Source organism: Lampetra planeri, chromosome 49 (genome assembly GCF_965212315.1).
Source record: "Lampetra planeri chromosome 49, kcLamPlan1.2.h2, whole genome shotgun sequence".
NCBI lineage: Eukaryota > Metazoa > Chordata > Hyperoartia > Petromyzontiformes > Petromyzontidae > Lampetra > Lampetra planeri.
The window spans coordinates 4,186,759-4,200,720 of record NC_136155.1 but is presented as its reverse complement, the minus strand read 5'-3'; the positions used below and the strand labels follow the sequence as shown (position 1 = coordinate 4,200,720).

Genomic DNA, 13,962 nt, shown 5'->3' with positions numbered 1-13,962 from the left:
TGCTATACATTTCTGCATGAGAAGCCGTCACTTCGTTGAGCTGTCATTTGTGGCCAGGTTGCTTCTGAAAAAGAGCTATGGAGCTCGGTAAGCCTTACCTGGTAAAATAACAATTGTAATTGTTTAGTTTTGTAGAGTTTTACCACCACTCCTGTTTGTGGATATGCTCACGGTGTATATGCCAGGGCAGTTGATGGCGGGAGTCGCTGACAATTTACCCTAGATCATGGGTAAGGGGGGTAACCTTTTCCTTACCGAGTGCTAAATAATACCTTTGCCCTGCCCATGCATTAACACGTTGGCATTACCAATAATACAGACAAACAACGTTTGTATCTACCCAGTATATGGGGGGGGGAGGTGTCCTTAGTTTGACAGAAGTGAATAGTATTGCTTGCAATGGTCACCATGAACTTCTTCGAACTTTGCATCACCCAAAGTGATGACTTAGGTCCTTTGTCCAAATGCCAGCCTTTTTTTTTTGCGTGGATGGTATATATATTCATACTGGTAGGAACCTCCTGGTTACACCAGCCCACAGGGGATTATTGTGTCCGTCCGTCGTGCATCCAAAAATGGGATGGGTGGGGCTGGGTGGAGAGGGGAGGGTGGGGAGGGGCTGGTCGGGGGGTGGGAGGGGTGAGGCTGGTCACCCCGTGGTGCCCTTATAAAACTCAACGTTTAACCTACTCACGCCAGCTTGTGCCCGTCCTCAGTCGGCCATATTTGCGGAACACACCACGCCGCCGTTGACCCTGGCCATTGACTGAGCAACCCAACGTTCCTACCAGCTCCCTCCGCAGGAATGTGTTATAGCCCTTTGACAAGCCACTGTTGGATGGAAGCCTCCCCATGATGTGCCGGTTATTGTGTTGTTTGACCGTTTTTGCTCCTGCTGCTTGGTGAGGGATTGATGAAGGAGGAGGCGAGGAACAGGACTGGTTCAGATGTCACTCGCCACTGTTGCTAGACGTCTCCGGGTATCGGAACACAGTTTTCCCCCACCCGGTTCAGCGTGCAGTGTCCGCTATCCGCTGCGCCAGCGCCTTAGCCCGACGCAACATCGTTAACGTGCGTTAAATGTTTCCGCCAACCGTCCTTGTCGCCAAACGTGCACGCCGGCTTGGCACGGTTATTAGACCGGCAACCCCCTTTGCTTCCACGCTCGGCCCTCTCGCTTTCAGTCTCTCCTCTCTTTTATACCCTGCGTCATTTTAAATGCCTTAATTTGGCATGCCCTGGCGCACAAACACAGTCGTCCAATGTTGCAATTGCGCGTGTAGAGCATGGCTTTAATCAGTTGGGCCACCAGTAGGGGGGTTGACCACGGGTCGAGTGGGAGGGGTTTGGCCTCTTTTGTCATGTTAAGCATCTGGGGCCCCAGCACCTTATAAATATAGAGAGGGAGTGCTTTTCTATGAAGTTGGTGAAGTGAATAATAAACCCTGTGCCTTTTTTGTTTAAACGCCATTCTTCAGCAGCAGCAGCTACGGTAGCAGTAGTGGCTATAGGTGGATATAAATGCATTTTGTTATTATTCACTTTGACGATTTGAACAAGTTAATGTATGCTGCCAATGAGAGACTATTCGCGCGAGTTCTCTGCCAAGCCACCGAATTGCAGTTGCACCTCCTGCACGAAGTGGAGACGCATTGAAAGTTGTCAAAATGGTGAAGCTGACCATGCGTTTTTATGTAAAAATTGCTCACCTGAACGAGTTGTGAAAATAGGAAAAAACAGCGTTATGAAATTTAATCTCACACGGTGTTATTTTCACCAGGATTAATTACCCTGAGATTCACAACCCATTTCAACTGGGATTCTGGCAATGTGATGACAACTCATTAGCTCCACGTAAAATGTATTTTAAAAAGGGTGGGGGGGGAAGTGGTGTATTGATTATCATGCATTGCTTTGAACATGGCTCCCTGAGTGATTCCTAGCTATGCCAAACATCAGTGGTGAGTGATATAGGACTGGTCCTGGTACCCCCCCCCCCGGCCCCCTCTTCTTTACTGACCGGCGTGGTGAAGTATAGTCACCGACACTGTGTGGTGAGGCTTTCATCCAGCAGTAACTTGTGTATTATGATTAAAATAACAACTTAATATATCACACCAGATTAAATATAACTTGACGTAAATATCAAAGCCATTGATTATTTGTGCAATTTTTGCTTTGAAAAAGGGCAATTGCACAACTTGAATGTGTATTATTAACCAGCGTGAATGATGAACATGGTGCATTTTATTTCTTCCTAGAACACTGCTGTCAAAACATTCTCTTAAATTAGAAACTAATTTTGCTCTAAAGAATCCTTTCTTATCTCGTCCCTGACCCCAATACAATTGAAATCCCAGCCTGCACAAACTTTTACCACAACAAAAGAAAAAAATGTGAAAGGCCGTTCAGCCTTGTGACAGTCAACCATTTAGTGGCAATGTACTCGGAGCCGATGCGTCCTTCCAGTGCCCACACACGCCTGCGGTGCTCTAGTTTTTATTTCATATATTCTCCAATTGTTATCCCTGTTGTGTTATCAGTTTAATGTCATGAGACCAATTCACTTGGGGCTCTCGCAGTAAAGTGCAATAATTTAAAGTTAGAGAGAATGGCTTGTGGAAGCAGAGCTACCTGAGATCCCTTAAATTGACCTTTGTTTCCTCCACACTGCAGGAGGCAGCCCTAATCTGACCGCCCGAGTGCAGAGAATGTTTGCTGCATTCGTCAAACCGATTTTAAGTTTCAGAGCTGAAGTGGAGTCAAATTATATGCACAACCAATGTGATGTTTTTTGTAATCATTGGTGGCCAAGACCTTACTACACTTGAGGACCTGAAATACTCACAGGCAGTTGAAACATGCACTTAAACCCACAATCCTCAGCGGTGCCAGCTCAGCGGGTCTGACCTGTGAGTCACCCACTCACACGGTCTTACTTCTTAGCACTGTGCTTTCGGCCAGACTCTGAACACATTCCAAAATGTCTCTTCCGTTGCCTAAACGGCCCTTGCAACCCACCCAGCGTTTGGGCAACCCGTCGACTTCGAGATCAGCCGACGAGTTGTGCGGCACAACCGGCACGTCCCTAATTGCGGCGATTGTTGCCTTCCTGGATGGCCCGTTGCACACAGAGCTCGCCACTTTTTGTTTAAACTCTTTATCTACTTGAAGAGTTATTAAAGGACTTAATAAGGGGGAGGTTTTGAAAGCGTCCGTCGGACACAATGCAGCGTTGTTGTTCATATTAAATTTCTCACGGCTGGCCGGGCCCCGTTTGACGACAATTTAACACGGGCGAAGTGGGGCCGGCCCCTTTACCCGCCGCTCCTGAACCGCGGTGAAAGAAAACGCTGTCAAGATCAGAAGGTTTTCCCCTTTGCTGGTGGCAGAACGATAAATCTGTCTTCTCCTCCCCGGGACGTATTACCATGACAATGGCCCAGAAAGCGAAACCGCCTTTGCGGGCTGGGCTGAATGGCACCGCCGGCAAAAAGGCGCTGTCAGCTCGTGTTTTAAAGCCGCCTTGATTAATTGCTTTCTGATTTTCATCAAATGACATTACAGTCGAGTTCACTTTGCACTTCTGTGCCCTCCACGCGGGCCGGTCCACGAAGAAAGGGGCAGACTGTTTTTTCAGTTGGGGGGGGGGGAGGGGGTCCCCGCATCTGTCCCCCGAGGACCCCGTAACAGCCCCATTGACCTTTCGCGAGCCGGGGGTACCTTCACTGATGCCTTTATTACGTAGCCTCAGCCCCCTCTTAACCTCTCTCTGCCCTACGACCGATGGGCCTGGTCCTTCTCCCCGCCGCTCACTTTCCCCCCTCGCGTCGTCCCGGCCGACTCGGGCCGCGCGCCGCTGGGGCACGCGCCTTGACTTGACACCTCCGCGCGGCTTGTCGGCCGTGCCAAGAGTCTCCGTAATCGCCGCCTGCACTGCCACAGCAGCGATCGTCAACGCCCGCTGGTTGCGTGAAATGCCCCCGCTGCGGCCGGACTCCCGTTGGCGCTGCGGTCAGAGGGCTGAAATGGGCCGCTGCGCTAAGCACGAGTTGCGTTCTTTGAAAGTCTGCGGCCGAAGCTGTCGTTTCTGAGCCACGCTGCCTTTCACACCTAGGCCAGCAGCCAAGAATGCCCACTTTTGCACAGCGGTGTTAATCCCGAGTTAAAATCTAGGCATTTGTTGATTTAATTTCTCGTCACCGAGCCTCAGCGATTGGATGAATCGCCGTGATCGTGTGTGGTGATTCTATTCAAGGATTGTTGTTGTTTCCTGTCTGCGTTTTGTATGGGGGGTTTTTATGCTTTCTAATGAGTGCAGTTTTGTTTCTTTGCTTATCCCATCTAATCGATCCAACACGTACAATTTTATGCATGATATTATAAAGATTAATATTAGTCAATTAACATAGGCGTGTAACAATTCACCCTCCGCTGGTGAGTTGATACATATGCACGTTTTTAGGGGTCGTGATTTAATGAAAGGATATACATTTTAGCAAACGCATTACATAAAACGTATACTAATCGAAGTTTCAGTTTCATTTATTAGGTATAACCCTGTGAACCATGCGGCTCTTGACTCGGGTGCAACCGCAACAAAAAAAACACGAACAAGAAACATTATAAAGTGACTACACGCAACAGAAAAATCCAGGAAAAAAACAGCAAAGTCTTTATTTTTACTCCCGAGTATCGCGAGTTAATTTTTTTAAAATAATAGATGAATAATTTTACCCTGTTATAAACATACAACATGCCTAAAGAAAACCACACAGGGAGAATCAACAGTAGTTGGGGAATTGTGCTCACAAAGCTAATAATTTAACTCTTCACGTCGAAGCAAACGACGGCCCTTTGAGCTAGCAAGTGAACGCAGCAGCCAACGTTCCACCAAGGGACCTGAAGTCCTCATGCAGAGGCGTGGCCGCCCCCTGCCTTCACCCCATTCCATCCTGGGGGGGGGGGGGGGTGACGGACAGGGGTGGCTTGTGAAGGGGCGGGAAGGGGGCAGCCCCACCGGCCGTAGGCTGACCACCGCGGACGTTCGCTCGCTCACTGTCGGAGCCATTGTGAGAGTTCCATGCGGCTGGGCAAAGGCGCGTTACACCGCCACCAACATGTCCGGTGGGTAGGGGGGGGCACAGCATTAACGTGCCGTGACGCACGAGTCAAGATCCTCGTTTGCCTGACGGGCCCCGAAGACGCGACGATAGCGAGATCGATGTGTGGAGGCCGGCGCTTTGTTGCGTAGCCGACTTGATGGGGGGGGGGGGAGGCAGGCACAGGTTCGCGTGCGGTGGACATAAGAAAGGATTGATGATCGATTACGGGTTTTTTTTAAGCCTTCCTCATTCGACCCTCGGGCTATGCTCTCTTTGAAATTTCCTGAAAGTCTGTTCGCCGACGAGGGTTTTTTTTTTGTGACAAGGGACCACCAAGAAATTGGGAATAATGCAGCGTGAAACGTCTAAAAGTGCGCGTGGCCAAAAGTCAATGCGGCACATATGTGGTGTTTTGGAACTGTCCGAGCAGGCAGCTTTTGTCCTTTGATGTGTGTGTCCCTTGAGGTTAAATGGTTTGGTGTAATTTTACGTGAAAATAATTACCATTTTATTAAAGGAAAATGCTACCTAAACGACAAACATCCCATGTTGTCTGGAGGCATTATCAGTCTCTCCAACGTGAGTTTTGCTAATGATAAATAACGTCTTAAAAGTTGCTGACAATCCTGCTATCATGGCTTGATGGTGATAACACTGCATGGACCAAAATAGTTAGCACTTGGGAGACAAAAGGCAGCCAGGAATGCTGCTAGCTGCACCACCCTCTCATGTGCCACACCGGCCTTAATAAGTGCTTTAATTAGTAGGTGTAGACTAAATTAATAGGTATACACTCAGTCTGTGCAGCAATTCCAGATGAGGCTTTGTGCAAAATACATAGGAGGGATGTTATTAGAATTAACCCTTGCGTTAATTTCCTTTTTTCTCAACAGCGAACTTCACACCCAATTTATTTAAAGTCGGCGAGGTTTCTCTCCGTGCCTTGATCCCCCCCCGACGGTGCTCGTGGTTTTTTCCTTATATGTGTGCATGTTCGTGTGGCTTCGATCACAGGAGGGGAGACTATCAGAAACATCAGCCAGCAGACGGGCGCGCAGATTGAGATTCAGCGCAACGCCCCACCTGGCGCTGACCCTAACTTCAAGCTGTTCTTCATCCGCGGGGGGCAGCAGCAGATAGAGCACGCCCGCCAGCAGATCGACAACATCGTCAACTCGGTAGGCCCCTCTTGACACCTTTCTACCTCGGAAAACCTCGCCTGGTCTCAAGATTGCATCATTGACATGTTTCGCGAATTGTATTAATAAGTGTTTGGAACCAATATGGGAGGAAACCACAGTGCCTGGATAAAACCCACGACATATACTCGGCCATAACACCGAAAGCTCTGCACGGATATTAATCCATCGTTACACACTCTTGTGTATAAGAGTCGGTTATGAAGCTGTTAACTCACTCCACAATAATCACTAATTATAGTTCATTTGCTGGCTATGGTTACTTGTGGACATTAATATCTGGTACCTGGCTTTGGGCTTTGTATGTATGCATGTTGAGCTTGTTTCGCACCATACATAGCAAACCGTACTAATTGTAAGGTTGACTTGGCCTCAAAAGAGTAACTGGTGCAGGGTGTGTCAACATCGATACAAGAGCAGAACAAATCAGCCCGGTGTGTATGGTGCTAGCCTTAACAGGCATTCGCTAGCAGTACTTGCCCCAACAGTCTATGCAGAGGATATTTGTTCATGTGTGCGTTTGTTTGTTTGTGTTTTTCAGGGTGGCCCACCTGGCCCACCTTGTGGCTTTCCTGGCCAAGGTCAGGGCCCTGGTCCCTTCCATCCTGGTCCCCCAGGCCCTCCCAGGTACATATCTTAACACAAGTGGGCAGCTCGTGCTACAGACGGGGTGACGTGCACTCGCGTTACACTGACTGGGACCTTCATCAGACATTCACCACTCACAATACTCACCGATTTTTCAGTCCGCAGCTCGCATAACCTTCACCAGTTTATACATTGTAGTAAGAAGCCCATTGACGATTGTGTGATGCACTATGGGAGAAAGCTACACAAGTTTGATTCCTGGGCCTACCCATTTACCAACCCACACGGAACAATGTGGTGAAGTATGGCCAAACAATCCCAGTGGCAGCCTTTCATCCAGCAGTGGATTGACAAAAAGCCTGCCATTCTTTATCGCGAGCACAATAATCACTGAATCATAGCTGCATCTGATGATCACATCACACTTTCTCACCTGCTGCATCCCGTGCGGTTCACGTGTTCATGGGTGACGTCCCCTCTGTTTTCGCTCTGCCGTAGGGGCCCGCCGTCGCAGCCCTTTGAGCAGCCGGGTTGGGGAAACTTCCAGCAGCCGTGGCAGCAGCCTCAGCAGCCACCCATGCCGCCAGCAATGAACCCTGGTGAGTAATGGACACCTCGATTTGGGGTTGCAAGGACTGGAGGTTTGAGGAACGCCAATCCAACCTAACCTATGCCTACATTCAACTTTGTGTACAAATATACTTTAAAATGAAGGAGATCATGCGGTGTTTCTGGGCCAGTGCTGGGCCAGCAGAGCCCAGAACCCATTGGTTATGGAACCCAAGGCTTATTAGGTTCGCTTTCCCAAAGCTCCTGTGCCAATGGCTACTGCCTTTGCCATTCGCAGGCAACGCGCCGGCAGATCCGAATGCGGCCAACTGGGCTGCCTACTACGGGCATCAGGGCGCCATGCCAGGCGGTATGCCTGGTGGGATGCCTCCAGGAATGCCGGGCGGGATGCCGGCCGGGATGCCGGGAGCCATGCCCGGTGGTATGCCCGGTGGCATGCCCGGTGGCATGCCTGGTGGGATGCCTGGTGGGATGCCCGGCGGGATGCCCGGTGGGATGCCGGCTGGAATGCCGGGCGGAATGCCGGCTGGAATGCCAGGCGCCATGCCGGGCGGCATGCAGGGCGGCATGCCTGGGAACATGCAGGCTGCCATGCAGACCGCCATGCAGCCCGGCGTACAGCCTGGCATGCAGGCCCAGCAGATGGGAATGATGGGAGCTCAGCAGCCGCAGCAGCAGCAGCAGCAACAGCAGCAGCAGCAACAGCAGCAGCAACAGCAACAACAACAGCAGCAACAACAACAGCAGCAGCAGGTGGTTGCTCAGCAAGCGGCCGGTAAGTAGCACTTGGCTTTTAACACGTTTGGCAAAGTGATGAATGCGTTGATTGTGCTATTATGAGGTATGAAACGATTAATCGTTTCAAATTTATGTGCTTTATGATGCATGTGGCCGATTGTACTTGTGAAAAACTATTTCGATTCATGCTTTTGTATGATATTTTATTTAAGGTGCTTTTTGAATTGAGTTTTAGTTACGTTAAATTTAAGATAACTGAGTGGTGATACTGTACAAATGACACAGAAAAATACAAACGAGAGGTAAAAAGTGAAGAAATAAAACATTGATTATTGATTTGAATTATTTGTGACCTTGTACCATGAATATTTGTCCAATCGGGAGGTGGGTGAATTATTTCATACCAAATTGGTTTTCTTGAAGGAAATTTGCAACCCAACAACCAAGCACAGCTTGTCGATGATTAACTAGATTGTGTCCCAGACTGTTCTACACAATGCTTTGTCAGTGAGAAAAAAACTTTAAAATGTAGGTATGTTTAACTTCTATCGCACCGTATGTAGCCAACCGTGCTAATTGGAGATGTGGGAGGATAACAAACTTAACACAAAATAAGTTCTAAAGTGCTTAGCTCCAGTAGCTTCCTGATGTCGGAAGGAAGAGCGTCCCAGACGGCCGCAGAAGCGCATCTGGAATCGCGTGAAAAAACTGACTTTAGTAAAGTCGCTGTGGTTGTGACTGCCTTTTTAATGTCACTAGAACAATGATGGAACGTGGCTTCAAAGATTTGTGTTCATTATTTACATTTATACGATGCGTTTCCTGACACTTGACCGTGTGCCCTCGCTTGTACGATGGTGGTGAAGCAGATCCCAACCAGGCGACGGTTGGGCAGAATGGGCAAGTGGACTATACGAAGGCATGGGAGGAGTACTACAAGTCCATCGGTGAGCACGTCTATCTGCACCGAGGACACAAGCTCTACAGAAACGAAGAAGAAGTCACGCATATGCGCATGACTTTTGAACACTCTTTCGACATATCTTTGGGAGGGCAATAGCGTCTTCACGTTTCTGATCTCGGAAGCGAATCCAAGTTGAGTTTTAGGTGGTGCGTGGATGGGTGACCATGCTTAATACAGACTGTTGTAGGCTGTTGCTGGGCTCCGTTGTGGAAACAGAGCATGGCAGTGCAGCACCAAAAATCGTGTTGTGCTGTCATTCTATACTCCCACTCATATGCTCTTCTTCTTGACTAAATCCATACTGACAAGCGTGGTTCAGTATGCTTAAGTAACCCCCATGACCTGTAGAGGATGGGTAGGCCCTCATCTAGCAGTAGATTGAGTAAAGAACATCACTGTGGTACAGCGGGGAGACAAAACGCAGTTGAGTAATCAGTCTTTGCTTCGTAAAGGTAACGTGTGAGTGAGTGAGTGCAAGAACATTAATTTTATTTGTCTGCAAGCCAGGCTGCAGTCGACTGCCTACTAACTGCGCTTAACAGTCATTAAATTGGGCAAATTCATTTTAATATATAGAGGACTGCAGAGCTTGGACAATTGCAGGTAGTGCCTCCTAATTGCTTGGCTGTCTTGCACCTTTTGTGGTTCCTCGTGCCTCTGAGTCAATTCTCTCCCATCGTCGAGAGCGAGTGAATGCTGTGCGCGTTACAAGTTTTTTTTTTCTGTGCCAACAGGCCAGCAGCCTGGACAGCCTGCCGGCGCTCAGCCTGACTACACCAAAGCCTGGGAGGCTTACTACAAGAGCCAAGGTGAGTGGGTTGTGGCAGGTGCACCCACCAAAGTCTCGCGCAAAGAGCGATCATTTTAACCTTCAACAGAGACCGTTGGGACCAGTGCTGTTGGCGAGCACCGATGAAGGCCGGGTGTCTGTTGGTCCAGGGCTTTACTTTTTGCAGGTTATTGCTTGAATGTTTCGGCCCGGTACAGGTCACCGGTCACGAGCACGAAATTTGTGGCTAACCGATCGGGGGAAACAGTGTTATGTACGCAGAGCGCAGAGCCACTTTGAGCCATTGGCCAATAACAATAACGATGAGAATGCGGAGTTCGAATCCAGACAGTTGCAAACCAAATCTCGTAACTTGATAGTCTGTCGTATAGCTAAATTCCTGCGGTAAGAATAAATGATTGGATTTACTGCAGTGAGGCAAATGTTATTGTCATTATCCATATTTGTTTTTGAGCTTGGCCCATGTAGTTTTATGCCAAAATCGTTGTCATTAATCCTCGGTAAAAAATAATTTTAACACGGGGGCCTCACCCACTGCAGTAAATCAAGACCCATGCAAAATTTATATTTCTGGTTTGCTTCATAGGCTGTTGGCCACAGGTCACTTTTTTAAGGGGGTTCTCAGATGTAGATCAGCGATTTCCGCTTCTGTGTGCCGTTCTCTCACCATGAAGCGTGGCTCTGCGCTGAGGTTTTTTTCCAAATGGCCAGTTCATTTCACGATTGCTACAGCACAATTGGGGGTACCATTGGGGAGAGGGGGTGGGAATGGGAAGGACAGATTTATAGTTTTTAAACGTGCCCGTTTGTCGTTTTCTTCTTCCCACACAATGGTGCCGGCGTGCAGCCAGTGCCCAGGCTGCCGTGAGCGGAGGCAGCGACGCGGCTGCCCAACAGGCCGCGGTGGCAGGTGCGGTGGGGCAGGCCGGCCAAGCCGACCCTCAGTCCACCGACAGCCAATGGGCCGAGTACTACCGGCAGCAGATGTCCTACTACAACCAGACCGCCGTGCCCTCTCCACCGGGCGCCCCGGGGATGCAGCAGCAGCAGCAACAGCAGCAGCAGCAGCCGCCGCAGCCTCCGCAGCAGCAGCCGCAGCCGCCCGGAGCGCAGCCGCAGCAGGGACAGATGCAGCAGGGGCAGCGCCAGGGGATGGGAAGACCTCCGCCACCCCCGGGGCACTCTCACTCTACCCCGTGAGCAAGCCAGGTCTGTCTGTGTACGTCTAACGTGTGTGCGTGGCGTGTGTTTTATGCGTGTGTTGTTTGCCCGGTTGTTTTGTGTGTATCTGTTGCGCGTGTGCTTTCGGAGCGGCCTTGCTCGCCCGTCGTTTAAAAAAAAAAATTGAAACATTGATCGCCGTATATTCTGAGGTTTATTTTTTTTCGCTCCGTATGTTTGGGTTTTTCTATCTTAAAATCAATTTTATGTATTGAATTGAAGTACGCGGACGGTAATTCTGCGCTGTTGTTCGGTTTGTTGCCAATGTTCCGTTGAGCGCTGCTGTTGTGCCGATTTTATCCGTCCCAACAAATTTCGCGCCAGACTTTTTGCATAACCCCACCCCCCCCTCCCCCTTCATTGACGATTTCTTTTACACCCCCCCTCCCCATCCCTTTGTTTGCCAAAAACATCTTAACAAATTTATGACTCGTATAAAGTTGTGTTTTTTTTTTTCCCCCCAGACCTTTCAGCGGTGGAAGATGCTTGTGTTTGCGAGACATCACAAACGTTCTCACATGCGACCTCTCTCTCTTCTTCGCGTGCCGCGTGGCACTTAACGCCGTGTCATCTTCATCGTTGCCCTCCTCTATTCTCTTCCCCCTCGCTCTCTCTCCCTCTCCACCTCCCCGCCCCTCCCCGTGTGTGCATTTTAGCCGCGCGTGCCCTTCCGTCCGGAGGAGCCCCACCTTGTCGATGTGCCAAAGCCAGCCGCCCGATTTAACGCAGCTGTTGTGTGTTTCTGTCTCTGCATTTGTTTCCCCGCAGGCCCTGGTAATTTGGTGGCCCCCCCCACACTGTGCTGGGACGTGCGGAAGTGTAAAACGTTTGTGGGTGCTCACTTGATGTCATCTTGATGAAGATAAAAAACCGTACTGCAATGTGTAGCGTGTGAATGCTGCGCGACAAAAGGAAAGAAACGCAATGAATGCAGTCCCCAACTTCTTTAATCCCGTCGAATATTAACTCGACGTCACGTTTGAGAACTTCCATAACTTGAGTTCTATTTCTTGTCGCTCTTATGCTTGTTGTAGTCCAAATTTTAAGGTAGTTGTGTAGCGTAAACCTCAAATCTCGACGTATTCCATGGAAACAAATGTGGTCGGATTAAAGAAGCGTGACTGTAATTACTCTGGGGGTGGGTGGGGGGGGTTAGGGTCAACTATTATGTACAAACAAGTAATTTCTGGGTACTCAACTTTTCTGTAGGCGGTAGTCGTGAAGGTGAAATCTTTGCCGAAAAAAGTAATGTTCCTAAATGGTGTTTGAAGATGCTGGGGGGGGGTGGGGGGAGGAGGAGGAGGCGGCAGTTGTGTCAAGTTTCCGCGCGTGCTCCGAGGCCTGTGTGTGATTGAGTTTTCCAGCTGTGAATGATGACGTTATTTGGTTGGTGGGCTTGACGTCAACTTTTTTTTATTTTATCCGTAAGGAGTTTAGAATTCATAGATGGGGGGTCCGCTCGCTTGGTCGGGTTTTTTTGTTTGTAGTGTGAGGTTTTTGTAATTCGATGAAAAATGTTTGTCCATCTAGTCTTCTTGTTCCCCCTCCCCCCCCCCACACACGTGGTGCACGGAGGAAGCAGCGTAACCTCCGGGCCAACGATTAGAAAGTCGTAACGTCTTGCGCGTCGGCGCCCGCCTTGGTCCACGCCCGTGTGTTCACTTTCCCCGCGGCACTAACTTCTGCTGCAGAGACGACCCCGCTGAAATTGGGGGTGGGGGGGGGGGCGGAAATCTCTCCCGGAAGTGGTAGCTTCGTTACGCGGTTATATACCCAGAATCCCTCGTGTGCTGCTTCTCTGCGGCAGCAGCAGAAGTAAAAAAAAAACACAAGCATTGCTACATAGCTTTGTTTGAATTTATATTTTGCTTCCTGTTTTATATTTTTTTTATTTGAAATTTAAACGGCCAACCTTGTAAATTGTCTTTCGTCTGAGTTTCTTACACCCCTGTGCTGTGCAGTTGAGAGGGAATGGAGGAATTCAGTACCAAATTGTCTGCGGGGAAAGCAGTTAGTTGGTTGTTGTTGTTTTAGGACACCGGCGATTGTTAAAGCCTTGTTGTAACAAACTTTGCAGCGAGGGCAGCAAGTGCAGAAATGTAAAAGTTTGGTTGGCAAAAATTTCACCTTTACCCTGTGAAAATGTAAAACTTAGAATTTTTTTTCATTTCTAACCCGTAGCCGAAAGCCTGCGTAAATAGATTTGAATAAACGTACGTGAAGTAACGTTCGGTTAAAACAACTGGTTTTGATGGTAATGGTGATGTAGAAGGCTTTTTTTTCAACTTGTGTATGCTTCAATGTGTTTAACAAAACTGTTTTTGAAGATGCTCATAATTAAAAGAAATGGCAGAGGTGTTGCATATGTTTCACTGATGCTGTGATGTCACACAAATTGCTTGTTGCTACTCATTTTGTGCTGCCCTGATATGTACTGGTCAAGGTTGTTTGCGATTAAAGGTTGTCATGTTATGTTTTATTTTATTTTTCCTCTCTCCTGACATTTTCTGCGAAAAGCAAGTGGGCGGGGGAGGGTAAGTGTGCGGTGGGGATGTGAAGGCTGCGTTCTCTTCTCCCCCCCCCCCCCCCCACGTGCCCTCTGTCCCCTGTCGAACAGAAAAACCATCAATGCCGCGCCTCGCGTTTGTTAGAGAAGACAAAAACGTGTACACAGACGCCTCGTGGAGCCCCCCCCCAGTGCCCGTTGCGTAAGCGCCTGTCCGTGGTGTGCGTGCTTCGTTGTGAACTCTGCTGTGTGCCCCCTTGTCACTTTGCCTGGTAGGGGGA

The 13,962-nt window shown here is 49.0% G+C and overlaps 1 protein-coding gene across 6 annotated transcripts in view; it reads left to right on the top strand.

The window, feature by feature from the left end:
- Positions 1 to 13,659, top strand: part of LOC144734042 (uncharacterized) — a 33,446-nt gene extending 19,787 nt beyond the window's left edge. For 4 of the 6 annotated variants that reach the window (XM_078616088.1, XM_078616086.1, XM_078616087.1 and 1 more), the window contains 8 exons: positions 6,120 to 6,283; positions 6,846 to 6,931; positions 7,391 to 7,491; positions 7,740 to 8,237; positions 9,067 to 9,147; positions 9,899 to 9,973; positions 10,802 to 11,163; positions 11,944 to 13,659. In XM_078616088.1, coding sequence (XP_078472214.1) covers positions 6,120 to 6,283; positions 6,846 to 6,931; positions 7,391 to 7,491; positions 7,740 to 8,237; positions 9,067 to 9,147; positions 9,899 to 9,973; positions 10,802 to 11,154 — 1,358 coding nt within the window. In that variant the 3' untranslated portion in view covers positions 11,155 to 11,163; positions 11,944 to 13,659. Of the gene's footprint in view, positions 1 to 6,119; positions 6,284 to 6,845; positions 6,932 to 7,390; positions 7,492 to 7,739; positions 8,238 to 9,066; positions 9,148 to 9,898; positions 9,974 to 10,801; positions 11,174 to 11,943 lie in introns of all 6 variants that reach the window. The other 2 variants (XM_078616085.1, XM_078616084.1) reach the window with 2 other exon arrangements.
- The last annotated feature ends 303 nt before the right edge of the window (positions 13,660 to 13,962 follow it).